Source organism: Spodoptera frugiperda, chromosome 12, assembly GCF_023101765.2.
Source record: "Spodoptera frugiperda isolate SF20-4 chromosome 12, AGI-APGP_CSIRO_Sfru_2.0, whole genome shotgun sequence".
NCBI classification, from domain to species: domain Eukaryota; kingdom Metazoa; phylum Arthropoda; class Insecta; order Lepidoptera; family Noctuidae; genus Spodoptera; species Spodoptera frugiperda.
This window is the reverse complement of record NC_064223.1, coordinates 9,790,797-9,817,550: the sequence shown is the minus strand read 5'-3', so window position 1 is coordinate 9,817,550 and position 26,754 is coordinate 9,790,797. Positions and strand designations below refer to the sequence as shown.

The window sequence follows — 26,754 nt, the reverse complement described above, 5'->3', positions numbered from 1 at the left end:
TTTTGTTTTATTTTTAACACTAACATTTTAAAATCCTATTTCAGGTGTTGAGAGCACTGAATACTTATTTGTACTACTAAATTAATACCCTACTAATTACTAGGTATACAATTACTTGGATGTGATATGGCGCGTTTACATTAGGTCGGTCACCGAAGACGGCGGCCGCATTCGGTTTAACAGAAACCGAATTAATACGGCCAAACGAATACCTGTTTATATTAGTTGGTGACCGAATACGGCCTGCAGCCGAATACGGTCTAACCGACTAATGTAAATGCGCCATGACTGATCAAACCTCAAAATAGGCCAGTCAGTCAGAAACAAAGTCTTCAGATTTCAAATACATAACTTGGACAACTAAACCAAGATGCTGACAATCTTAGTATTATTTTACAGTATGAGTTTGTGCCAGAAACATTCTAGCCTTATAATCTAAATTGATATTGTTACTTTTATGCTACTGGTGTGTAATGCAAGACGGTTACATTATACTATTTGCCTTAAAATATTGTAAAATCAGCAGTGTGGTGTCAATTATGTGAAGTTTAGGCAAATAAATTGAAAATGCACATAAGTACTTTACAACACAGTTATCAAAAGTGAAAGAAAATGTGGATAAAAATTCTTATTTATGTATAGTTGTTTATAATTTGCTACATTTAGATTTTAAGTAGGTTCCCAGCTTGTGCACTACATGTTTTGGCAGATAATGTTTAGCAACATTAATGAGAAAAATACAGAAGATAAAGTGCATTTATAATATTTTGTAGTTTACAAGCAAGCAAAATGTAAACAAGGTGGATATTCATGTAAGTATGTAGACAAAGAAACAATGTTCAAAAACAAATATCAAACTTAAAAAGAAACTTCCATGAAAGTGGTAAAGTTATATTTTATTTCTAAAAAAATATGGTACAGTCAATATTCAGATACAAAAATAAAAGAAATAAGTTGATCCAAATACAAAACACTGATAAAAGAGACATACAAATTAATAATAGTTCTTATACAAAATAAACTGGGTTTGTCCACTGACGTCGCAACAAATGATCATAAGTTGTTTCAAGTTATAAAAATAAATATTTAAGTAATACAACAGAGACCATAATGTACAGTAACTTGAGGTATCAATAATTCAGTTTCACTAACTACACTATTACACTTAAGTATCTAGTAACTACTAATCTTACAATAAATATTACAGTAGAAATGCCTTCATGGTATCACAAAGTTCATAAACACAGACTCATTCAATGCAGATTGTTCTTGTACCTACTTTCTAAAACAATGTTAACTCTCATAGTTCCGACTTGTCTGATCCCCGCTCACCCTTGGCAGTAGTCAGTTGTTCATTCAAGCATGAGTCATCCGTCCCCTTCAACGCATTGTAAGTACACAAGTGCTTGATCAGATCTACCTCCCCTTGATGGTTCCAGTACCAGTCCTCAACAGCTGCCTCATTCTCCTCCAAAAGACTCTCACATTGTGTCTTCATGTGAGTAATCTCAGCTGATGGCTTGTCCCACAACTCTAAAGGAATCCCAAGGTCCACCTTCACACCCTTGTCAACTAAACCATGTAGAGTTTTAAACGTTTGGCTCATCCCCTTAGCGAACCTCGTACTATCCTGACGTTCTTTGTGAATGTTGTACTCCAGAATCTTTTCACAAACGCCTTCCAGTGATTCTATCAACCTCAGCTCCGATTTCTGATACTTGGTCTTCTTCTTAGGTTGCACGTCATCGAGCGAGTAACCAATTTCTATCACATCGTGTACTTTACCGGTCTGCTCAAGCCTCTCTTGTAGCTCTGTAGCCAAAATCTTGCAAACTTCACAACGATTTGCATATTTAACACCTACATCTTCCTCTGACTTGATCTCGTTTTCGGCACGACATAAAGTTTGTGTTGTAATTAATAAATAAGCACAAACTATTGAAAATATCATTGTAATTATTTAATTGTTAATTCAAAAGTCTCAAACCAACACCACTCCAAAATGACAAGAAATTATATTTGACAGTTCATTGCTGACATTGACATTTTATACCCAAATTCATTGTCTATGTTCAACGAATGAAAAACAGGCACGTGTCGTTGAAAATATGTAGGATGATTAATTTTATTATTTATCTCCATTTGTAACGGACTTAACAATAGGTAGGTTAATAATCTGTATGCAATGGGATGTAATTAGCAATAGCATTAAGCGAACTATGCAATTTTGTATTTATCCTAATTTGCTTACCACACTAGTTGAGTGGTTCTAATCCCCTAATCCAAATACTCGGAATAAAGTCGCAGGTTCAATTCCCAGGTTCATTTTGATAATATTGTACCAATGCCTAGTTTCCATTACAGGGGATCCAATTGTACTTATGTATAAAATATTACATTTATGATTTTACCAAGGCAGACAAAGTCTATTCATAATTATTAATATTATCATTGGGTATAAATTACATAGAAACTGATGATTTTATTTCTTTTAGAAAGACCAATAATTTAGCAGCAAGTCTGTATTTCATATTGTGTTTGTTCATTTAGCCATTTTATCCATTCTGCATTTACTACTTTCTCTAATGTAATTTCTTGAAAGACTTCACTTAAAGACTTTTCCTGAAAACCTAACTTTTGAAACATTTTGATACTGATACTGTTAGACAGTGATATTTTTGCTTCAAATGTTTTTAAGTGTATATGTTGGATTCCATAGAGAAACATCAATACAACAGCTTCCCATCCAAACTTCTTCCCTCTGGCAGATTCCTCGGCTATCATTATTTCTATTTCACCAACTCCAAGTTCCTTGTCCGTTATAAATATATTTGTGTCGCCAACCATTGCGTCTAAAAATAAATTTTGATAAGAATAGGGGATTAAATAATGAAAAAATTATATTTCAACAGTGCTCCACAGAGAAAGATATCTATTTTGTATAGTTTGATAGTTACCTGCTTCTTCATTACATTCATCAAAGAGGCTTTTATCTAGTATTATAAATGTGCATTCTGAAAATAAAATTTGATATTTTAGAACCCAGACAATAAAGCACTAATAAAGTTGCTGATTTTTGGAACAGCAATTACAACTGTGTTAATATTGTGAATGTGGTATGTGGTGTAAATACATGACCTTGTGTGTTCATTTTGTTTTTATTAAAGTTGGTGCTTTCTATTGACTATAATAATATATTTTTTTTTTTATAGTGTATTCTATTGATATGCCTTAATAGTAATAAATAAACTATAAACTGAACATACTATCATCATCTTCTCGCCAAGATTTTTGCATTTCATATTCTTGTTCTAGAGTTAATGGTTCAGAGGCTGTAAGCTTCTGAAGTTCTTCAGATTTCATCCATTTATGGTATCTGAAAGTGAAAACAGAGGTTATAACTGAACATGGTACCACGAGTTTTACGATTTGGAGTCATACTTAGAACCTGAACACTTACTTAGGTACATGATAATCCCTGTATGGGACTAGTATTACATTTCGCCCAATAATTTTAGTATTGCTGTTCAATTTCATATTTTTTTCTTTTTGTTTACTACTTCTTGTTTATTTACTCAATGTCACTGTCATTTTTGACATAAAGCTTATCACTTATCACAGCTTTTTTAAAGCCTACGGTCAATTTTACTAAGAAAATAGCAGGTTTACATGATTATTTTCTATTAATTCATATAGTCAAAATATAAGTAAAAATTTTAAACTGCTTTTAAATACAAATAATTATTTTATTTCTTTATTAAGTAATTGTAAATTGAGTGAGGAAATTATGAACGCAACAATTACACGTCAATAATGACAATATCTGTCAAGACTGTCAAAGTCTAAATTGGCGTCTATTGTTCACGCAATCGCTATTTGTTGTGTTGATCGCTCGCTTTTTATCGTGCGGTCTTATCGAAGCAAATGTTTATCTTGTATTCGCACTGCCCTTTATATTCGTTATCAGGTGTACTACTCCACACATAGCTGACCTATTTCTCACTCACCTTGGTGTTTACCAAATTAATAAGATTTTTGTATTGATCAACAAAAAGTCGAGTAAGTTTTCACTTATTATGTGCCAATTTAATAAGTTAATATTTAAATTTTATTTTAATAGTAATTTTAGTTTGAGTTTCAGTAATCTATCACGATGAATCAGTTTCAAACGGAGCGACGTCTGTGTTGGAGTTACTTGTTCGCGGCAGTGCTGCTTGCTGTGTCAGTTTTGTGCATAGGAATACCGTACAACCACTGGCGTACGACTCTCGACGTATGTCCCGGCGGCTACTTTGAGAACACAAACTGCGGCTGTATTTTGTATGGAGTGAGCACATTCCAGTACTTCAATGGTGGCCATAACTCGTACTGCTTGTACGCAGTGTTCGCCCCATTGCCTGTAATTGCGTACGCTATAATCATGGCCCTGTTTCACATGTACAGAGTGTGTATTAATAATATTGGGCAGTATGAGGATGAAAAGTCTACAACTATGGAGGAAATGTAAGTATTCTTTTCTTATTGACATGCCTAGGTGGACATTGGTATAGACTACACTATAACACTAAATTTTAAGTCTTGTGTGAGCCTTCTGTCATATTCCAACCACTATACCAGATGACTCGTAAAACCAAATAATATTTTGCAATACAAGGTAATCAGTATTTCTTGTAAGAAAACACAACAAATGTCTATTACAGTGACAATTCTTTAACTTGTGACTAAATGTTTCAGAGAGGGTGAGTCAATAGTAGTGAGTACGAGGACTAGAGTGAGTAGGAACAATGATGCGGTGATATATTGCTGGATCCCCACGTCCAGTATAGCGGCACTGTTTGCCGTGTACTCACTTGTACATGCCTCTATTGTGACCGCTGGGTTTATTAAGACCTGCACTCAGTACAGAGGATATTTAGTAAGGGTAAGTGTATGTTCTTGGTTTTATCATTATCAAGAAGAAAGGGTATGATATTTGAGTTATATGTAATTGTCATGTCATCTGTGTTAAAGCTGTGAAAGTAGCCTATTTTTCCTTGAATATCCAAATATGAACGAAAACAAACAAACAAACAAAATGATTATTATTAGTAAGGATTTTCTCAAAATATTCATAACATTAAATTTGATTCAATATGAATATTGTTAAGCAATAATGTCACAAGACAGTCTTTAATAACAATACAATGTATTGCAGGAGCTCCGCGCCACTGGGGACCATGCAACCGCAATACATTTCCGACTGGCATGCCAAGCGATTTTCGACTTTATGGACTACCTACAAAAGGACGCACCGAATAGCCGGCGAGGTGATTTCATAAACACCGGTGTGGCATTGCAGCTTGCAATATTCTGTGCATGGGCATCTGTAGCTATATGGATAGCTATTGTCGTATACACTGCAATGAGGGCCTACAGAGAGAGACATGTACTTACATGCTGTGGGAACTAATTTAGGAAAGGAGTGTTGTAATTATAAAGCACAAACATCGAGCCAATTAGACGAAGTGACATACTAAGAGTGACCTTCATCTTAATTATGTGAATTAAGGTCGGATTAGATCATAACTTTACTCATACTAATTTAATATTTTAAATATTAACAGTTACATTAAAAGTAACAGAATTTTCGATATTGGAATTCGCCATTGTTATAAAAGGAACTCGATTATGAGTATTCCTGTGTCTTGTGTCCGTAGAGAATAACAATGTAGATGTAACATTTAATTTTGTAATTACCAATTAACATGTGCCTTGAACCAGACGAACAAAGAGCTTATACATACATAAGTACATATCTTCCTTATTAACATGAACAATCATAATTATCGTATTGTCTTCATTACCAGTGGGCCTACTCCGGTTCTCGAATCCGAAGTTTCGTTTAATCTTCGGCCGTAGGTTTTATTGATTTACTAATAGATTTATTTGTAATTATATAAAAGGTTAATATAATATAATATTAACATTTCATTTTTAATATCATATAAAAATCTATTTATTTATCTTAATTTCATTCGTTAATTATTGTTCACGGAAGTTCGCAATAAATAGAATAATTGTAGTATGCAATCTGCTAAGTTTTTGAATTAGATGCGTTCGTTGAATGAGAGTAGGCCCCCTGATCAGCCATAACCACAAGTCAATTAGTGAAGACTGAGCTTTAAACCGTTGTTGTAACTTAGCTTTATTGCGTAGCATTTTAACTTTTTTAACATTCCACCGAAACACAAATTTAATTATTCCAGTAATTTTAGAACTTTTACACTTTTTAAATACTATTGTGACATTTTTTTTATCAATTATAGTTAAGAATATTCGTATTATTATGTGTAAATTGTAAGTATTTTATTTATTTAGGATAAGATTAAATGAAATCAAAATGTCGTCCATGTGCCGTCCATTTACGTTTAGCTAGTAAGTTATATGTTTTTATTTTTAATGTATTTTATTACATTATTTTATTTTACAAGTGAATTATACAATTTATACTGCATTTCTTGTTTCATTTGTACATACGTAACACATACAGGGTGTCCTAAATAAACCCGTTATTAACAGATATTGGTTGTGATAAGTTAAAAAAAATGCAGAGGTATCACATTAAAACATTTAATAGTAAACATTACAAAAAACAACAACATTATAGTTTTACAATTAGACTCTAACATTTATTCACAATGAATAATAAAGTACTTAGTGTCGAGATTTCCTGTGTAATATCATCAGTATAATATTAAGTAATAACAAAACGTATCTTAAACAAATAAGGACCTGCTTTACAATAGGGTAGATGACTCATTTTTATTTTAATGTCCGTCTTGTAGATTAAATAGATTTTTAATTTTCATACCCCGTCATCATCCCTATTCTGGGTAAGCTAATAATTTATGGCACCCAAATATGGTTCCAGACAGGTCTTCTATGGCCAATCCCAATAACCTCTGCCGTTACCTAGAAGTAGTAGTAGATTTTATAGAGACAAAATGTTGGTATTAGCTCGTTATAAATTAGTCAAAATTCCATCTCCAATAGGCATAACATCTACTGACTACTTCACAGGTTATTGAAAGAGGTCATATATAAATTATTAACTTAAAACTAAACAGGTCACATATAATAAGCTGCTTTCCTCACTACTACACAACAAATGGCTCCATACAGCACAAACTTTATTTAAATAGTAAATACAATTAATCTACTTACATTTGTGAGAAATAGCTGAAAAAGTTTTTATAAGACATAAGAAAATACTTCTCGTTAACAAGACAAAGATTCATAAGAGTTTGAAATACCTTGAGTAAAGACAAAGTGCTAACTTTAACAATAAACATGTTAAAATTAAATTAATTGATTTTCAATTTTATAACTCCGATTATAAGGTTGAAAATCGATTAAAGAAATTCACGACTCAGCAACCGTTTTCTTCCCGAATTACTGGCGGGAATTCTAGCAGATCAACCTACTCCAATCTATTAACTTTCTTAGTTTAGATAATGAACTTTATTTGTTATATAATAAAGTCCAAAATCTATTGTTTTCCAATGGGTACTATAGTTTTGTATTAGTAGGTGCGTTATATTGATATCAAATTGTATCTATTTCCTAATTATTTCAATTAATTCCTTCAGTGCATAAGAAATCAGTTTAACATCATTAAGTCTATAACAGTTTTGTGGATAAAATGTATGAAAATATTGCTTTCTTTTACTAACATATTCTAATTTTCTTTTTTATTATTGTTGGTATAAACAACAATTTGTTTATGTAATTAATCTATGTACGTCAGTGTATGAAATATCCATATAACAGTGGTATTCGCCCGAATGCTGAAATGCTACTCAATTTTAAGTTGTACTTGAATATCGTGCTATCTCTGTCGTTTACATAAAATTTGTAGTGACAGAACTATTCTTGAGCGCGGCTTAAAGTTGAGTGACGTTTTAGTATCTGAACAATAGAGAGACAAAATAGTAACCTAGCAGAATAGCATTTAACCGGTGGACTCCTTAAAGAGCCAATGATTATTTTTCAATGAACATAAGTACATTAAATATTCACATCATAGCTTACCAGTTTAGTTAGTGACCAAATATTAGTCTAAGAAAGAAGGAAAATGGAATAAATATAGTTTTTGTATCATATATAAAATTGGTAAACAAAAAAGTACAAATGCCGACATATCACATAGAATACGTATTTAATTTTGGGAATGATTTCCTAGAAGAAATAGCTATCATAAATTTAAGTAAATAATCATAACTAGATAATAGGCAAATGGTTTTTTTTTAAATCCCTAATAGAGACGGTTCAATAGAATTAAATAACAATTTGTTTAAAACATATTCACAAAAGCAATAAAAATAAATATCTTTAATCGCATTTTTGTTGTAATGGACATGCATAGCATTATCATCTATAGATATTAATGTATGCATGTGTACGTTGAGTACATTTTTGTAAAAAAAAACATCTAAATAATAATATCAAGGGCCTGACGCAGAAGGCAATGCTCCACGAAACGGCACGTATTTTGAGGAGGTCTTTCTCTGGAGCCCTAACCACCGGTAGCTTGGACCATGCGCCCGCTACCGGTTGGCTCAATGTTGTATTTAAAAATGTAATTTTAGAGGATTTTAAATAAATGTATGGAATAATAACAAGGCATAAAATAATATTTATTTTTAGCTCGCGATCACGACACAACGCGTGGAAAAAACGCCGCACAGTAATGCGATGCGATGACGCAAACAACAAATATCTTACATCGTACCGCACAACAAGACGCTAAAATGTTTAAAAAGTCCACGTTTTGTTGTATAGCGCAATACATTTTGCGATTTTTGCAACGCAGTGTAGTGGTCGCGTCCATAGCCACTAGCCACACACAACATCGACGAGCCATTTCGCCCTCCCAACTTACAAATAAACTCTTAACAATATTAAATCTCTACAGGCTCAATTTGGCAACATTCTTATATCATAATTACTCACAATGCAGATTGCCTTGTCCAAAGAACGTCAGCTATTCCATTCAACTTGCCATTCTAAATAAATATCTTTATTTTATTCTTGTGGTGGCGAAAAACCAGCCTTAAAAGATTTAAAGATTTTGGCAAACATTGTCCTTATGGCATTGTGACTTAAAATCGTTGTTTAAACTAAATTCTATTTGTGAATTACTGTATCCAACAGCACCTTTGTTACATAAAAAATAATCACATAATCACAGATTTCATTAACAGTTTGTGATGTTACTTCAAAAGCATTCCATAAACACCAACTAACTTTCTCCCAACTCTGTTGAGAATGGCTCATCTTAATCTCTAAATTACTTAAAAAATCTTAATAAATACATTCGATATTTTGGGGCTTCACTTAATAAACTAGCAACTGGACTGTTGGCAGACTTGTGATCAATATCTTAGACGTAATGAAGGAAATGGTTACTTGTTCGTGTTGCCACACTCTGCCTCCCAGTCGTCTGGTATCAGCTTGGTGATGTGTTCTGTGAACTGTGTGTATGTGCATGGGTCGTCACAGAATGGTAACTTCAGCTCCAATGGAACTTCCACCTTCGTGTTGTTGCGATAGAATGTCTGGAAATAGAACATAATATGGTCAAGTTTATGTAAATAAAATACTAATCTTCTTAGAGTCTATGTTCCTCAAATACCTTCACGAAGAATGACTCCTGTTCAATATCTTCATGCAATTCGAGTACGATGCTGGCTCCATAGTCTGGTGCCAAGAGGTCAACGAACCCTAAAGCACGCCAGAGCGACACCACAGTGACGTCATGGCCGGAGTACACGTATAGAGTGCGGTCCACGTTCTCGTGCCGAACTGCCTCGTCCAAGTACTGCTTCATCTCTTTTAGAAGCGGACCTGGAATTTTTGGAGATGGTTAAATCAATACTATAGTGTTCAAGTGATATGTATCACGTAATAAAGCGTTTCTCAAAAATCTTATTTTGTGGCAGATCACAATTACATAAAAATCCATTCAGCAGTTCTTGAGTTTATCATGAACTTAGTACCTACGAGTTTGCTTGTCGTCTAAAGTGATCGAAACGAGAGCGCGTTCGGGGCTTTGATTGGTTGGTTCATTCGCACCAGCCAATCAAAGCGCCGAACACGCTCTCGTTTCGTTTTCGTTCAACGAAAAGCAAACTCATACTAAGGGTACAGAGTAAAATACAGACTTTCTTCTACAATGTGGAAGGATTTCAATCAACTTTACATGTTATTATACTCACCAACTTGTAACCTCTGTAAACTCTCATTGTAAGATAGCAAAGCTAAGCTCAACATGAATGGTGTTTTCATTTTACTGGGGAACACGGTTCTCGTCCACTCTGGAAGTTTCAAGCCGGCCTCTTGTTCCGATAGCAGTGTACTATACAAGAAATCAACAGGCAATATACTGCGCATGCTCTGATTAGTGTGCTTGCTCAAATAATCAAATAATTCTGCGAATTTTGGATCAGCATTCTTTTCAGCCAGTTGCTCTTGGTACATGGCCTTCCATGCTTTGCAAGGTTTTGTTGCTGCAACTATCTGAAATATAAATTGTATTCAAATTCTAAACAAAGTTTTCAAGTGATTTTGTCGCAGTAAGATAGATAAATCCGTAATATAGTTATATCCCTATGGATATTTAACTAAACTTCATCCTTTTTATAACTATATTCCTAGTGAGATAGTAATGAATCGCTTTCGTATAACTATTTCGTTAAAGTAAGTTGGGCAAAATGTTATTGTATAATAAGTCACAAAGACCAAGAAATTGTATATGATGTAGGCGATATACGCTTATTACATGGGACCTTTACCTCTCGAATGGTGATAAGGGCTGTTATTATATTAAGATAAATGAATTAGACATACATTATCCAGTTCCCTGGGTAGAGAGTGTACAGGAACAGGTTGCCACGGCAGTTCTGGATGCCACAGCTGTCTCTCAGTCGGCGGGTACAGTCCAGCCAGGAATGTGTACGCACTCATTAGACAGCGAGACTTGTCGCTACTGCGTATGAACACATCTTTGTCACAGTACTCTTCCGGAATAAAGTTTGCATAGTAACTTCTGTACTTTTTGCCAAGCTCGTACAATTGGAGCTTGCCAGCCTGGAATGTAGGAATTCAGTTTTAATTAAATGTTTTTATTAGTTGCCCCACACTAGTTTTCTCCTTTGTTGTGGGTTTACAAACATACATGATACAAGTTCATATGCATTGATACCTAGACCCAAACAATAATTTGTGGATCTCACAAAGAGTTGCTCAGTGCGGGAATCGAACCTGCTACATGGCAGCCAGTTGCCCAGCCACCGCGCCGAGGCAGTTAAATTATATTTGATTTTAAGGTTTGTGGTAAGATGTGTGATGAAAATGGAAGAAGACATAAGCCTACATCAGGTAATTAAACCATTAAAACTTATAAAACTTCACATTATTCATTAAAACATTACACAATAAATGGTAAGAATATAATATAAGGTAAGAATAATAATTACAAATATTTTTTTAGAATATCAATAGTCCATTGTTCATATTGATAACATGAAAACAATACCTATTGATGTTGATATCTAGTGCCATTTTCGAATTTGTAATATCAAAAGGTCATTTCATTATGTATAATAATAAGCTTTTTTTATAAACAGTTTGTTATCTTAACAAAACAAGTCATTATTGTACAAGAGTACATCAGTAAATACAGCTACCCATGTTTATTTAATATTTGGTCGATAGAATTCAGCCAATGAAAGAAAGGAAAGGGTTTTATTTATTAAAACTCCTTAATTTGTATTTTTTTTTTCTCTGAAGGAAATTGAGAATTACCTGGTGAGGAAGAAAACTGAATAACCAAATTACTAAGAAAATCAGTACAAAAAACAAGCGGCCTCTAGAATCATAATATTACTTATTCTGAAGGCCAAATACAACAAAGATCATAATAGAAAACGTTTTCTGTGTATTTCCTATTCCAAGCAGAATAATAGTTTTTATAACTAAATAAAAACTTACATTAGTTAGTCCACCAAGTCCATCGGGCCACTGATAGTTTTTATATGGGTCACTGTTGTAACTCTCCACTGGAGTTCTGGCTCCATGTCGGAACAGCTGAAATTTTATTAATTATTTAACTAAATATTAAATAAAATATAAATAACAATTGTAGATTAAATGTAGGTAAAAGTTCAGCTGCAGCAAAGTATGGATTATATACATAGTGTCTTACACCTATCTCGCATCAGGGTAGGCAGAGACAACAGGTCACCAATTGCCTTAATTTATAATAGAAAAGAAATTTTAAAAAAGCCTTGGAATAAAGTCAAATTAAATGCTAAAAATTATAAAGATCAATAAAACAAGAAGTGGAAGAGGCTAAATTACAGAGCAGTCTCCAAGTAACTATTGTTAACTTACAATAATAACAAGCCGCAAGGTCTTAGACTCGTAGGGCAGCGTCTCGCTGAGCACACAGTACCCGAGCAAGCAGCTGAGCACTGCCAGCCCCAGGACCACCACAGCTACAGTCGTGGACCTCTTGGGGATCTGGTGGCATGTAGACCGCTCCACTTTCGGCGTTGAGTGACGACGCCATGTGTTATCATCATTGTCATATTCCATTGGCACAGAGTCACGAATAATTGAGTACATAAATCTTAGGCCCTCCCACCCAAGACAACACCGAACCTTGGGACGATCGAATGATAATGTTACACTGCGAACTACACTTATACGACGACCTTGTAACTCTTATCTCCAACAACACATGTTTATATAGTGTTTATTTTATTTTAATGCAGTAAAATTAAGGCTATTTTAACTGTAGGGAGGGCTGTGAACAAATACATAAAAACTAGTTGCTAAAATGGTTTAAAGGAAATATGAGCCTTGAAATGAGTTTTGTAAAGAATAAAAGTATTATAAAATATCTTTTTTTATTCTGGATTTCCAATTTAAAGCCCGTTTTTACAATAAATACGAGAAAACACTGATAAATTGTTATTTGACATTGACATTGATAGAATGTATGACTTTGACATTTTTATCAAACCCTGTATTCATTCACTCATAGACAAAATATTCAGTTTTTGATCATGGATCAGTTTGTTGATGGAGGAAAATGGTAATGTCAAAAAAGTAACTGTCAGGCAGGTCAATGAACTTTGCAATCGCAAAGTAGTTCGTGAACTGTGAAGAAGATAGTTTTTAATTTTATTTAATAAATGAAATTAGAAATTATAACTGAAACCCAATAAAAACTGAACCAAAAATTGTGGAGTAATGTAAGTATTTTTTTAAAACTTATACAGACAAGATTATAATTTCTAATAAGTTGTATCCGGCAAGTAGGCCAACTTTTTATAGCAGTTTTTTAAAACATTGTAAAGTTCTGCAGAATGTACTAATTATAGATACTAGAATTTATATTGTAAATATAGTTCATGTGTAGTAAAAAGTTTTTATAAAGTTTTTTATGTAATTTTTTATCCTATTGTAAACCATCGGGAACAGCCACAAAATTCAATTTTTACCATTAGTGTTAATATATGATAAAAAATTAAATTATATAATAAAAATATTTTTAAGATAATCTTATCGTAAAAATATTTTAAGATAATCTTATCGTAAAAATATTTTGAAAATTTTATCTAGTAAAAATATTTTTAAGATAATTTTTAAGAGAATTTTATCTTAAAAATAGTTTTTAAGATAATCTTTAACATAATGTGCAGTCACGAAATGATGAAATTGTATGAATTTTTTTAGAACACAGGTTTGTCAAAGAACAGCTAGGATACCGGCTATGAATACCAAACATAATACTTATTTATTCAGCTTTTCTCATTTAATGCAAAAATAAAACTTATTTCACTCTATTACACTCATGCTAATTTAAGATTAATTTACATAAAAGTTCCATATTAATATTTGTTATACAAACAACATGTTAACAGGTTTTTAAACATTTACAGTTGTTTGGACATTTGATTAAAGTTCCGAAGTTATGTTTGTTACTACTTCGGCTATCTATATTACGAGCTACTCCCACAGCTCAGGTCCTATTGATTACAGCACAATGTTTGATAGTTTATAGCCTTCCTCAATAAATGAACTATCCAAGATTTTTTTTTATGGGATAGGAGGCAAACAAGCAGACGGATCATCTGTTGATAAGCAATCACGGTCACCCGCAACACCAGAGTTTTCAAATTCAAACCAGTAAATCCAGAGAAGCCCTAACCCTAGCCTATGCAAACAAACTAACTCCCCAACTATACAATGTGATAGGTGTGGGACTTCTAACCCGTTAAGGCTGAGTACTACATCTAATTTTATCGACAAAAACAATAATATGGGGGTTGAACCCCTAATTGAAAATATTGGAAAATAGTGATTTTTTCGGTAATAATAATTCACAAATGATTTTTTTTTCACCAAAACATTATTAAACATACGAAAAAAGTAATGAATTAGTTAGCCAAGGTTATTAGCTACCGTTTGTCGTTTTTTTTTTGTTTCTACGACGCATACAACCTTTGATATAAAAAAAACTAAAAAAAATATTAAAATAGCCATAACTTTTAGGGAGGGGATTCGACCCCTTCGACCCCCGACTTTTGACGATAAAATTAGATGTAGTACTCAGCCTTAACGGGTTAGAAGTCTCACCCCTATCACATTGTATAATACTAGTGTTAGCATAAAATTATAAATGTTAACTTGTTTGTTTTTATTATTACAGACTTTGACTAAGATGCCTTTCTTCAGTGGAAAATGTCTGAGTACAGCTAGACTGGTGGGCAAGACAGCCATTATAACTGGCTGCAACACTGGGATAGGAAAAGAAACTGTCTTGGATTTTTATAAGAGAGGTAAATTATAATTTGTTTGATGTTTATGGGATGAGATTTGGAATAGGGGTAGATAGCGATCTGAAATAACACATAGGACAATATGCATTGGGGACGTCCATTAATCACGTGAGACTCAATTAGGGGAGGGGGGGCTCGATAAAAATCACGAAACTTCACGAGGGGGGACGGGGGGCTTTATAAAATATCACGTGTGTTAATTTTTTCACCTAACCCGGGTTTTTTAAGCCTTAAAACGGGGTGTATAGGATTTGTCACTTCCCCATAAAAGAGTATAATAAATTATAATGATGTATTTCTAAACTTAAACGAATTTATGTAGATGATATTTTTTAGGTACTTGTAATACCTAGTCTTAACCCACTCATGCTTATTTTCTGTATTAAAAAAATACACGTGATGTTGGTTGGGGGTGGGGGTTAATCTAAAATCTCACCACATATCACCAACGAGGGGGGTCTAAAAATCGTTGAAAAAACCTCACGTGATTAATGGACGACCCCATTCTTAAATTTTTGTCCAACATAATGTCACACATTTTAGTTCCCAATGGGTCGGGCAGAGTTCCAGAAATAAAAATATAGAACCGCTTTTACTGGTAATCTCACGATTCCTATGAAATAGGAGGTGAGGCCAGAGGCAATTTCATACTGTGCTTTTGCCTAACCCCGGAATCGAACCCGAAACCGCTTGTTCGGCGGTCGCACTTGTGACCACTCGACCAAGGAGGCAGTGATTTCACAAATTATCTACCTCCTCATATAATCAATTGACCACCATTTGTTTTCAGGTGCCAAAGTAATAATGGCTTGTCGAAGCATGGACAAGGCGGAGGAGGCGAAATCTGACATTGAGGAGCGTTGCAAGGATTTAAAAGATACTGGCAACATCGTCCTAGCTAAATGTGACCTCGCCTCCTTGAAGTCAGTGAGAGAATTTGCTGAGAATATTTTGAACACGGAACCACAGATTAACATTCTCGTTAACAATGCTGGTGTTATGATGTGCCCTAAAACTGAAACTGAAGATGGCTTTGAAATGCAATTTGGAACTAATCACTTGGCACATTTCTTGCTGACTATGCTCTTACTCCCTCGTATCAGGAACAGCAAGCCAGCTAGGATTGTTACTGTATCATCTAGGGCACATATAAGTAAGTTCTATTTTATGTCACTAATAAATACACAGTCGTCTTTAAAAATCGCAACTAATATCCAAAACACAAAAACTCTACCATTGGCGAGTTGACTAGTAGTCTCTCTTCAGCAACCAATTCCAAAACACGAATTTTGGTACAGTTGTCGAATTTGCGTAAAATCCTATAATATTTTGCCCTACATGGAAATCCTACTCTAGAACCTCTTGCGTCAGCAAACAAATGCGCTTATGTTTCCACCCAACCAGTGCAGCGGTGCAATCGTCAACGAGTACCAATTTAGATGAAATTAGGAACTTGCGAACTTCTAATTGGAGTATTAACACCTAGTTATAATTTCTAAGTCTAAAAGTATCTGTATGATGATCCTTATACAATTTTGTAACCCGTTTCAGGATATGGCATCAACTTCGATGACTTGAACTACAAGCAGCGGCGCTACAACGCGGCTGAAGCGTACTCGCAGAGCAAACTCGCTAATGTACTGTTCTCTCGAGAACTAGCAGCCAAACTTAAGGTAACATTCTAAGTAAATGCACTAAGTATATACTTGACTACCGTACTTTGTCATTTTAATCTCGTACGTATTGCAAATCCTCTCCATCGGGGAGTAAAAGCCATGACATTGTGTATCTCTCTTTCTGGGCTTAATAAACATGATATGTACTTAAAATTCAACTTTACTACAATATAATAAAATCGAAAATTTAAAATGAGGTCTGAACATAAACTGAACTTCAGCCTCAAACTCCACCTTGTCTCGTTACGTTAGCAAAGTTTGTACGGTAGGCGCTAGACACTGAGTAAGTTCGTTCACTCGATTACTCGGTGATTTTCTTTTTTCAGAGAATGAGTGTGTGATTTTACTCGGTTAGAGTCCGACATAAACTGCTGTCTGTCGCACATCGTAAGACAAAAGGTATCCACATGTTAAAAAGGGGGCTAAGTACGCAAATAGTTAATTCGAAACTAAAAAGTTCGACACATCCTACAATTTTAGAGACTTACCGTCACATTCAGAAGTCATTCAAGGGAACAAAATCGATACTAAGGAAAAGTTTAAATGATCATTAATTGTCTCTGACTGCGTCGGTAAAAGCCCACCAGACTAGATCATTAACATGCACCTAATTCCTAAAATACTTATCACTTCTCTTTTAATTTCTAGGAGCATAACATAGAAGGAGTGAACACATACAGCCTGCACCCGGGAGTGGTGAGGACGGAGCTGGGTCGTCACTTCAATGAGACGCTGTTCTGGGGCGCGCGGAAGATCATCGGGTTCATGCTCTTCCCGTTCATGAAGTCGTCGGAGCTCGGCGCGCAGACCACCATCTACTGCGCTGTGGATGAGAAGTGCGCTAACGAAACCGGCTTGTATTACGCGTGAGTTTTCATTTTACAGCATTATACGTATAATTTTATTACAATTTTCGTGAGATAAGTATACTAAATTAATTATTATGGCTGACTTATCGGCTTCAATATTTTATAAGCATTATTTATGCGTATAAGTAATGTTTCAATTCGGAGATGGCCGAAATTAAGAAGCGATCTCAATCAGAAAACTTTAGATTAAGTTGAATGAAATTTCCCTCCAAAAAGATCGATTAAGATATTTTGAACTACGATCGATTATTAGTTTCGGGCGTACAAGGTTTCAGGTTTGTATCCCGGTTAAGCCAACTAACTATAATTGAGTCATTTCGATAGTTAGATCATTAAAAGTTTAGACAATATTTATAGCTGCCCTGTCACAGCAAGTTAACCTGTACCTTAGTGTAAAATACATCTTATTTCCAGTGACTGTGTGCCAACCAACACGTCGCCGAAAGCTGAAAGGGACGAGGACTGTAAGAAGCTATGGGACATGTCAGTGGAGTTGGTGAAGTTGGGAGACTACAACCCTTTCACTGCACCCGATCCCGGTGTGAAGAGCAAATGAAACTTTTAGGACATGACATTCTAAACTTCTACTGAATTAATTATTATGTTATCGGTTTACTCACGTAACTGTTTGACGAGGAACAGGACACGACGCGGCGACTGTCGCGCTGCTACGTCGCCGCGTCGTGTGTCGCGGAATGCTGCTCATGAATATGAGCCTCTAGCATAGCTTGAAACTAGTCGAGTTCCTCGTCAAACAGTTACGTGAGTAAGCCGATAACATAATAATTTATTAAGTATGCTTCTTCTAAATACTTCGACTGCCAATGAGTTTACTGCCAGGCCGACATGATTGCTAATATAGCGAGGGGTTACTTGTCCAATAAACTATGTGAAGTTGTAACTTTCGTGAGACATACTAAATTAATCGCCGCGTCGTGTGTCGCGGAATGCTGCTCATGAATATGAGCCTCTAGCATGGCTTGAAACTAGTCAAGTTCCTCGTCAAAACAGTACGTGAGTAAGCCGATAACATAATAATTAATATGTGAAGTTATTGGTCATTCAATTTGTTTGCCGTTATTATTGGCGCCATCTGTTGGCAAATAAATCTGTAAACTCCATTATGGCATTCAGTAATACCAGTGGTGAAATGAGATACTGCTTATAGCAGTACTTATTTTAAAAAGATGATGATGGACATAATAGCTGATTAATGTTCTTAAGAGCCACGCCTTAAGAACGTTAATCAGTTATTTATATATTACAGAATATAATATAGTGTATGTGAAAATATAATGTAATCCATAGAAATCAAAGTCTATTTAATAAATGTATTTATTAAGTGTAAGATCAAACCGTCCATTGAGCACAAAGTTTTTTAATGTATTTTAACTTTATTTTTTTAATAGGCCCTAGACTTAATAGTAGCCAGTAAAAAAACCTGCTTATCGATTGATTTGTTTACTAAAGCTTGTTTGCAAACCTTTATAAATATAAATATAAAGGTTTTGCTATACTCAATGTTCATTAAAGCATAGTAATGGACCATTAACTGTCTCTGAGAGTGAACTTTTTTTTTAGTTACAGAAATTTAAAAACGACTTAAGTAACCATAAACTGGCTGAGTTAAGCATCAAAGCTGTTATTGGGAAGTTCATTCACTAGCCTAAACTAGGCTTTAACACTATACATCAAAGTTGAAAATCTTTTAAAGATCAATTATCGTCTATTTATTTTCTGACGTACTTAATAAAAATAAGCATTGTATCAACATCGATAAATTAAAAATCTTTTTTTACGTATTATGAAATAAGTTTAATTTTGTAATTATCATCCTACCAAAAACATAAATGAAAAAAAACCGGCCAAGTGCGAGTCGGACTCGCTCATGAAGGGTTCCGTAACAGCAAGTAGATGACATAATATAAAAGTTGTAAAATAACTTGGTTTTACATAGTATTTGTATGAACGACAAAGTTATATTTGCGGTTTTTGAAAATGTTTTATTTCTTAAAAACTAATAATGATATCTCGTTCAAACCAATTTTCGTTGTTAGTTTCCATTGAAATCTACAGCATATATTTTTTCAGTTTTCTCACTCTCTTATTTTATAAGTTAGAGGACACTAATTTTTCCACTTTGGAAGCGTCTAACTTTCAAACGATTGATTTTGACGAAAAGTGGTTTTATGAACCTTAATGTCTTTTTTAAAGACCTATCTATAGACACCCATCACGGATATGTTAGCTGAAAAAAAATATAATAAAAAAATTTTTTTTAATCAGTTCCATATATGGAGTAATTTTTAAATTTATTAATTTTTATTCAAAATTCGAATAGCGGTTACCGAAATACATCATCCTACAAAGTTTCAACCATGTAAGCCCAACAGTTTCGGAAATAAATGACTGTGACATACGGACGGACAGACAGACAGACAGACATGACGAATCTATAAGGGTTCCGTTTTTTGCCATTTGGCTACGGAACCCTAAAAAGGAAATAAAAAGGAAAAGTCCTACTTAATAAATGAAATGACAACTAACCTAAAAAAACTACACCTAAACGAGAGAGAACTACAATCAAATATTAAAGAATTATAATTATTTATTTTTCTTTTTTAAAAAACGTTGCCCCCACACTAGGATAGTCTCCTGTGTTGTGGTTGCGTTTACAAACACACAAGTTCACATACACATGAAACCCAGACCAGAAACAACAATTTGTGGATCACACAAAGAGTTGCTCTGTGCGGGAATCGAACCCGCTATACACTGCACGGCAGCCAGTTGCCCAGCCACCACGCCAACCGTGCAGCCCGATTGCTTAAAGAACATTATATATTTTTTGAGAATTAAATAACTCACAAACCTTAACGTACAATACTAAACAGGATTAATTTATAGTTGGACTATTCCAGCTAGAACTCAAATTAATTTAGCCGAATGAGGCAGCAAATGTAAAGTGGGTTTCCGCTACACAGTACATACAACCGGACATAGACACAGTACATACAACCGGACATAGACACAGTACATACGAGAACGCTGGCGCGAATGAGCGCCGCTGCTAAGAGCACCATCATTGGTGATTAGTGATTTTCCATCCCCGTCATATATGTAGATCGTTGACAGGCCACAACTGTGCGCTTCTCGCGAAACTTTCTGCCTCGCACAGCAAAACTGGAATGAGCTGTCGTCGGCGGTATTTCCGAACCGATACAACCTTCAAACTAGTTCAAACCTTCAAGAAAAGAGCATGCTCCTATTTAAAAGGCCGGCAACGCACCTGTGTCTCCTCTGGTGTTGCGGGTGTCCACGGGCAACGCTGATCGCTTACCATCAGGTGACTCGTTGGCTCGTTTGCCACCTATTCCATAAAAAAAATGGTTGGTCACGCAAGCATCGCATCTTTCTAGGTTATCTGAAAGTAGGTTAAGTTTAGGTACTATAAGTACTATAACTCAGTCAGCGAGTGGGAATTTTACGACTTTTGGACCTTCATATCTTTATAACTGTTTGAGCTAGCTTTCATGAAATTTGTGCTCCTAGTTGTCCTTATAGACATAATTAAACACACGTAGGTTCATGTGTTTACCTACGTTAAATAGGTTTTGCCTTATGCAGGGGTAAAATGTGGCACCAAATGGTTCGTCTAATATTACACCGTGGGAGAGCCGTGCTTCCGCACGAATGGGCCGGCTCGACCGGAGTAATACCACGGCCTCACAGAAAACCGGTGTGAAACAACGTTCACGTTGTGTTTCACCGAGTGAGTGAGGGTACCGGAGTGACTCAATTCTATTACCCCAGGAGGGTACCAACTACATTGGAGAATCCCTCTCTGGACGTCCATACTCAGAGCTTAACCACCCTGAGCGTGGACGTCTAGGCCGCCCCACATCGTACTCTGGGGGGGGGGGGGGCAAAACTGCGCGCATTACAGCTCGAGGCAAGAGCAAAACAACTTCGGCACCCCCTGCCACGCTGCAGAGGCCTTCACTGTTGGACCTTCTGCTGACCTCTCACCCGGACGGCTACAGTGTGTCCGTTGATGCTCCCCTAGGCTCATCGGATCATTGTCTCGTCCGGAGCTCTGTATCTTGGACGCGCTCGCCGCGTCTAGAAGATGCACGTCTTCGCCGCGTATGGCACTACAGGTCGGCAGACTGGGGTGGGATGCGGTCCTTTTTTGCATCCTATCCTTGGAGACAGGTTTGCTTCTTGCAGGATGATCCCAACGCCGCTGCCGATTCTGTCGCCGATGTGGTGCTACAGGGGATGGAGCTGTTCGTCCCATCCTCTTTGGTCCCTGTCGGTGGCAGGTATCGGCCAGAAAAGCCTCACGTAGGAAGCGTGAAGCCTATCGAGCCTGGGCCGATGCGATGGTGGCACGGGATGTAAATACCAGCACTTTAAAAAAGGAGTATAACTTTGCTTCCAAGTCCTTCAAAAGAGTTATTGCAGGGGCTAAGTCTCAGTACATAGGCGAGAAGCTCGAACGCCTTCCTTCGGGAACTCATGCGTTTTGGTCGCTCGCCAAAGCTATCGAAGGCAATTTCTGCAGGCCGTCATTCCCACCTCTGCACATGGGGGGGGGGGGGGGGACTCGTTGGCTCATGGCGCAAGGGATAAAGCCCAACTTTTGGGTAAAATCTTTGCGTCCAACTCGACACTGGATGACGGGGGGCGTGAGCCGCCTGTCGTGCCGTGGTGTGGGTGGCATATTTTTTTTTTTTTTAATGGGACAAGCCCGCCACAACCTCCCATACCGCTGCAACTCCTGTAAGCCAGGATCTACAGTAGATACAAACATGAAAACACCGGAACACTGAAGTCCGGCGCGTCCCAGGGAAATGAATGACTGTCTTGGATCCCGCAACGAAACAAATCAGAAGATGTTATTAGAGGAGAAGAAAAGAAAACGATAGTTTCCACTTCCCTCGGTGAATTTAATGCAGGAGACAGGATGACTTAAGCCTTAAGGCACAAAAGAGACTGCACAACTGGGAGAAGCCCAGTCGCCAAGCACCACGGAAATTTTACTTAAAACTAAAATATTAAATGCTAATACTAAATGGGTCCTATGCGTGAGCTGTTATACTTGCTTCCAATAATAGGTATGGCAAAAACGCCTAAACGCACGGAAATTTGCTCGAGACTCCACAAGGTCCGTGTAATAAACTACACCTGATGAAACAATTAAATTATCCAACAAAGTGTCACGCTCAGATTGCCAGAGACCACACTCCCAGAGTATGTGATGGGCGGATTGCTCATGTTGCAACTCCGCTGTCGAACATTGGCACCATGGTGAATCAACGAGTTTAAATGAGAACAATTTGCTTTTAAAGTTGCCATGGCCAGTAAGAAATTGGGCAACACAGTGATCCACCTCCAACCATGTCCTCTCCAGACGCTCATGCACGGATGGAAAGAACTGATAGAGGTGGCGGCCCTTGGTAGAAGATTCCCATCTACACTGCCACTCAGTCAGAAGTTCATCCCAGACGTCCGTTAAAGGCTTGAGCAATCTATCAATTTTGCTTCGATCACGTTGTGCTAGAAAGTTTGCGGAAAAGTTAGGTCTCGCATTATAGTACATAGCAGCACGTCGCTGCACCTCAAGATCGACTGGAAGTAGTCCCGCGAGCACAGGTAGGGCCTCTGTGCTAACCGTCCTATAAGCCTTACACAGAAAGATCAAGGCTAGACGCTGACCTTGGAGAAGCTTTCGCCGTACCGCGCCTATTGTGGCCCTATCAGCCCACACTGGTGCCCCGTAGCACACGCATCCCAGGTAGGTTGCTCCGTAGATGGTTCTGAGCGTAAGAAAAGAGAGACCCCAGGTAGCCTTCGAAATTCGCGTGAGCGCATAGAAATTGTTTTTGGCTTTCTCACTAATAGTCTTAATATGTTCAATAAAAGAAAAGTTTTTTTCTAGGACTAGACCGAGATAGCAAACCGACTCCTTACGTTTGACGGGAACGTTATTGAATTTAATAGACGGCCATGATTTCAAATTTCCTTTAAGCAATAATTGATAGGTTTTATGGGGTGCAAAAGTTAATCGATTACGTTCGCCCCATCGCGAGATCCTACTGAGGCAGTCTTTAGCTAAATTCTCTAGTCCGGCTCGAGTATTTGATTGTATTAACAAAAGGCCATCATCCGCATATCCAGTCAACGTACAACCAGTGGGTGGCATATGCCAGATATCCGATTCCACCAGCGTTCGGTGCGTTTGGCGCTCCTGTCCCTTGATGTCCAAAAGTCGAGTGGGCCCGACGGGATTCCCCTTGTGTTAAAGATGTGCGCTCCGGAGTTGGTACCAGTTTTAACACGTCTTTTTTGGCTCTCTTACTGTTTAGGCGTAGTACCGAAATCCTGGAAGACGGCCTTGGTCCACCCGATCCCTAAAAAGGGCGATCGAACATATCCGTCCAACTACAGACCGATAGCCATAACTTCCCTCTTCTCGAAAATAATGGAGTCCATTATTAACTGCTAGCTCTTGCGGTACCTAGAAGATCACCAACTACTCAATGACCGACAATACGGTTTTCGTAAAGGTCGGTCGGCTGGGGATCTTCTGGTTTACCTGACACACCGTTGGGCACACGTGGCGAAAGCCTTCGACCGGGTTTGGCATAAAGCGCTTCTTTCGAAGCTTCCTTCCTATGAGCTTCCCAAGAAATTGTGCGAATGGGTCTCCTGCTTCCTTGCAGACAGAAGCATTAAGGTCGTTGTCGACGGGGAATGCTCCGACTCTCTGTCTGTAAACGCAGGTGTCCCTCAAGGCTGCGTGCTATCACCTACCCTGTTCCTCATCCATATCAATGATATGTTGCAAATCAGCGGCATTCATTGTTATGCGGATGACAGTACTGAGTACAGGTGATGCCTATTATACCGGCCGCGCTAACATTTCTCGTGAAAACGTCATCGAGAACCGAAACAGACTTGTGTCAGAAATCGAGACTTCTCAGATCAGATCAGATTCTCTGTAAGAGAATCTCCGATTGGGGTGAACTTAATCTGGTCCAGTTTAACCATACTAAGTCACAGGTCTGCGTGTTTACCGCTAAGAAACTACCGTTGGTCGTCTCACCTCAGTTTCAAAGTACCCCTCTGACTGCCTCAACCGGTATTGGAATACTTGGCATCAACATTTCGAGCGACGTCCAGTTCCGTGGTCATCTGGAGGATAAGGCTAAATTAGCCTCGAAAAAGCTTGGTGTGCTCAACAGATCGAGGCAGTATTTCACTCCAGCCCATCGCCTGCTTCTATATAAGGCGCAGGTTCGGCCCCATATAGAATACTGCTCTCATCTTTGGGCGGGGGCACCCCAGTACCAGCTTCATCCTCTGGACCGGGTTCAGCGGCGTGCGGTTCGGATTGTTGAGTGTCAGGAAGTTTCATACCGACTTGACACTTTAGCAATGCGTAGAGATGTAGCTTCGTTGTGCATTTTCTATCGCCTATACCACAGGGAGTGCTCTGAGGAATTGTTTGGTCTTATACCTGCCGCTTCTTTTCGCCATCGACCCATACGACAGCATTTCCATCCCCATCATATAGATGGTTGGCCATAACTGTGCGCTTCTCGCGCAACTTTCTGCCTCGCACAGCAAAACTGTGGAATGAGCTGTCGTCGGCGGTATTTCCGAACCGATACGACCTTCAAACCTTCAAGAAAAGAGCATACTCCTTTTTAAAAAACAGGCCGGCAACGCACCCGTGACTCCTCTGGTGTTGCGGGTGTCCATAGGCGGCGCTGATCGCTTACAATCAGGTGACTCGTTTGCTCGTTTGCCTCCTATTCCATAAAAAAAAAACACTCGCCGCTGGCTAGCCAGTTCCTTTACTGGAACTTGGCTTGACAAGCTTCCACGTGTTTAGATTATGCATAATTACCTATTTATGTTTTTGTTAATTTTGAAAAAAATAAGATATTTATAGTTTAATTGATCTAACGAGTAAGCTCTGTTATTCTGTTCCCCGCATGGTTCATGTGCGCCAGGTTCGTGCACGTACTCTGTTCGTGCTAAATTCCTGTCGTACGAATTCTGGCTTACGCTGCCCTATTCACCGAATGTTGGAATCCTATAATTCTATTTTCAATGATATTGATATATTTGCATGCTCGAAAAATGTATTTAAATCTAATGCTATGAAAGTCTTATATTAATGATTAATTGTAATTTTGCTATTATTATTTATTAATTGTGTAATTGAGGTAAATGAAATAATATATTTTTTGTTCTATATTGGTATTGTAGCTATAGCTAGCTTTATAGTTGCTTAATTCCATTCATTTGTTAACTTTGGTGATGCTCGTCTAGTGGCAACCACTGTCTCCTAAATATGTTGAAATGTTTTATTTGTGGATAATGCAGTGGACTGCAACATTGTTACTTGCTTTGTTATACTTAAGAGTTTGTATTGTTGTAGTTGTTTATTATCCCTTAATAAATAAAATAAAATAAAACATAAGTACCTATATAGATGTTATCTCCTTTTTTTGACTACCTACGACTTATACAAAAGTATATAGTTAGATGTTATCTCCTTTTTTTGAATAACGACTTATATAATGCATTAATTTAATTTTAAAATAGGTACTTAGAACAATTGTCACTCATTTACATTTTAATTAATATTTACATTGGTATACAAATTAATGTACCTTAGTTTTGATATAATTAAATTTTTAAAAATATAAAACCTGTTTTTGATTAAACAATACAAGCGTCAGCAATTTTTGCACGCACTCATGTTTTTTCTTGCCGCTCCTTTGCAAAACCTTTTCACTCAAAAAGTTTGAAAGCGTCTTCCAATGTCATCTACGTAGAAAGAACAAGACCACCACACTTCTCTTCCACGTCTCCGACGTTATTCCTTTGAGTATGATGGAGTTGGAGAGCTTCTGAAGGACTCAGAATTGCTGCCTGTCTTTTCGACGGGGTCTAAAAAATTTCGACCTGGGGCCTTAGTCTGCTATTACAATTGTGTCAGAATGGTCGATCACTGAGCAGTGCAAGAGGGACGGAGCTATGTAGGTTGTATAACTCCGTCCCTCTCGCACTGCTCAGTGATCGACCATTCTGACACAATTGTAATAGCAGACTAAGGCCTGATCGCTTGTTGTCCAAAACTGTTGCTAATCTCGTCAACTGATTTGCAGTTCTCCAGGTAGGTACTCTAAGTGACCGATCTGAAAGCTCTCGAGGCAACCGATATGAGTATTTGAGGGTCGAAGCGTAGATTTCATCAGACAGGATCTTTCCAATTTGACATTGATGTTCAATGAGCCTCTG

The 26,754-nt window shown here is 37.0% G+C and overlaps 5 protein-coding genes across 6 annotated transcripts; 2 read left to right on the top strand and 3 right to left on the bottom strand.

Annotated features, from left to right (window-relative positions):
- Positions 1–875: 875 nt before the first annotated feature.
- On the bottom strand, positions 876–1,951 carry LOC118262846 (protein canopy homolog 4). The gene has a single exon (XM_035574475.2). The coding sequence runs from the start codon at positions 1,949–1,951 to the stop codon at positions 1,301–1,303; it is 651 nt and encodes a 216-aa protein (XP_035430368.2). The 3' UTR covers positions 876–1,300.
- Positions 876–3,620, bottom strand: LOC118262813 (alpha/beta-tubulin-N-acetyltransferase 9). Its single transcript, XM_035574427.2, has 4 exons — positions 3,461–3,620; positions 3,267–3,376; positions 2,958–3,014; positions 876–2,852 (listed from the first exon to the last, which is right to left on the bottom strand). The coding sequence occupies exons 1-4, from the start codon at positions 3,535–3,537 to the stop codon at positions 2,509–2,511; spliced, it is 588 nt and encodes a 195-aa protein (XP_035430320.2). The 5' UTR covers positions 3,538–3,620; the 3' UTR covers positions 876–2,508.
- A 220-nt stretch (positions 3,621–3,840) lies between these two features.
- On the top strand, positions 3,841–6,493 carry LOC118262811 (uncharacterized). Of its 2 annotated transcripts, none has more exons than XM_050697427.1 (4): positions 3,841–4,059; positions 4,130–4,503; positions 4,735–4,921; positions 5,195–6,493. In XM_050697427.1, the coding sequence occupies exons 2-4, from the start codon at positions 4,154–4,156 to the stop codon at positions 5,447–5,449; spliced, it is 792 nt and encodes a 263-aa protein (XP_050553384.1). In that variant the 5' UTR covers positions 3,841–4,059; positions 4,130–4,153; the 3' UTR covers positions 5,450–6,493. The 2 variants fall into 2 exon arrangements, with proteins under 2 accessions (XP_050553384.1, XP_035430317.1); XM_035574424.2 differs by having other exon boundaries at positions 3,842–4,059; positions 4,142–4,503.
- Positions 6,494–6,593: 100 nt separating this feature from the next.
- LOC118262814 (prostatic acid phosphatase-like) lies at positions 6,594–13,039 on the bottom strand. Its single transcript, XM_035574428.2, has 6 exons — positions 12,433–13,039; positions 12,031–12,126; positions 10,888–11,127; positions 10,257–10,557; positions 9,674–9,885; positions 6,594–9,596 (listed from the first exon to the last, which is right to left on the bottom strand). Exons 1-6 carry the CDS (start codon positions 12,664–12,666, stop codon positions 9,444–9,446), a joined length of 1,236 nt encoding a protein of 411 aa, XP_035430321.1. The 5' UTR covers positions 12,667–13,039; the 3' UTR covers positions 6,594–9,443.
- A 95-nt stretch (positions 13,040–13,134) lies between these two features.
- On the top strand, positions 13,135–19,235 carry LOC118262815 (retinol dehydrogenase 13). The gene is made up of 6 exons (XM_035574429.2): positions 13,135–13,298; positions 14,759–14,888; positions 15,679–16,041; positions 16,440–16,561; positions 17,213–17,430; positions 17,848–19,235. Exons 2-6 carry the CDS (start codon positions 14,771–14,773, stop codon positions 17,987–17,989), a joined length of 963 nt encoding a protein of 320 aa, XP_035430322.2. The 5' UTR covers positions 13,135–13,298; positions 14,759–14,770; the 3' UTR covers positions 17,990–19,235.
- Positions 19,236–26,754: the final 7,519 nt, after the last annotated feature.

What these genes read in the sequence shown, in the direction of transcription:
- LOC118262846 (XM_035574475.2), bottom strand. Translation starts at nt 1,951, where the DNA reads ATGATATTTTCAATAGTTTGTGCTTATTTATTAATTACAACACAAACT.
- LOC118262815 (XM_035574429.2), top strand. Translation starts at nt 14,771, where the DNA reads ATGCCTTTCTTCAGTGGAAAATGTCTGAGTACAGCTAGACTGGTGGGC. An exon ending in CTTGGATTTTTATAAGAGAG is followed by an intron (nt 14,889 to 15,678) that starts GTAAATTATAAT and finishes ATTTGTTTTCAG; the next exon opens with GTGCCAAAGTAATAATGGCT. An exon ending in AACTAGCAGCCAAACTTAAG is followed by an intron (nt 16,562 to 17,212) that starts GTAACATTCTAA and finishes TTTAATTTCTAG; the next exon opens with GAGCATAACATAGAAGGAGT.
- LOC118262813 (XM_035574427.2), bottom strand. Translation starts at nt 3,537, where the DNA reads ATGAAATTGAACAGCAATACTAAAATTATTGGGCGAAATGTAATACTA. An exon ending in TTGGCGAGAAGATGATGATA is followed by an intron (nt 3,015 to 3,266) that starts GTATGTTCAGTT and finishes TTTTATTTTCAG; the next exon opens with AATGCACATTTATAATACTA. An exon ending in TGAATGTAATGAAGAAGCAG is followed by an intron (nt 2,853 to 2,957) that starts GTAACTATCAAA and finishes ATTTATTTTTAG; the next exon opens with ACGCAATGGTTGGCGACACA.
- LOC118262814 (XM_035574428.2), bottom strand. Translation starts at nt 12,666, where the DNA reads ATGTACTCAATTATTCGTGACTCTGTGCCAATGGAATATGACAATGAT. An exon ending in TTTACAGAGGTTACAAGTTG is followed by an intron (nt 9,886 to 10,256) that starts GTGAGTATAATA and finishes CAAAAATTCCAG; the next exon opens with GTCCGCTTCTAAAAGAGATG. An exon ending in AGGAGTCATTCTTCGTGAAG is followed by an intron (nt 9,597 to 9,673) that starts GTATTTGAGGAA and finishes TTCTATTTCCAG; the next exon opens with ACATTCTATCGCAACAACAC.
- LOC118262811 (XM_050697427.1), top strand. Translation starts at nt 4,154, where the DNA reads ATGAATCAGTTTCAAACGGAGCGACGTCTGTGTTGGAGTTACTTGTTC. An exon ending in TCTACAACTATGGAGGAAAT is followed by an intron (nt 4,504 to 4,734) that starts GTAAGTATTCTT and finishes TAAATGTTTCAG; the next exon opens with AGAGGGTGAGTCAATAGTAG. An exon ending in ACAGAGGATATTTAGTAAGG is followed by an intron (nt 4,922 to 5,194) that starts GTAAGTGTATGT and finishes AATGTATTGCAG; the next exon opens with GAGCTCCGCGCCACTGGGGA.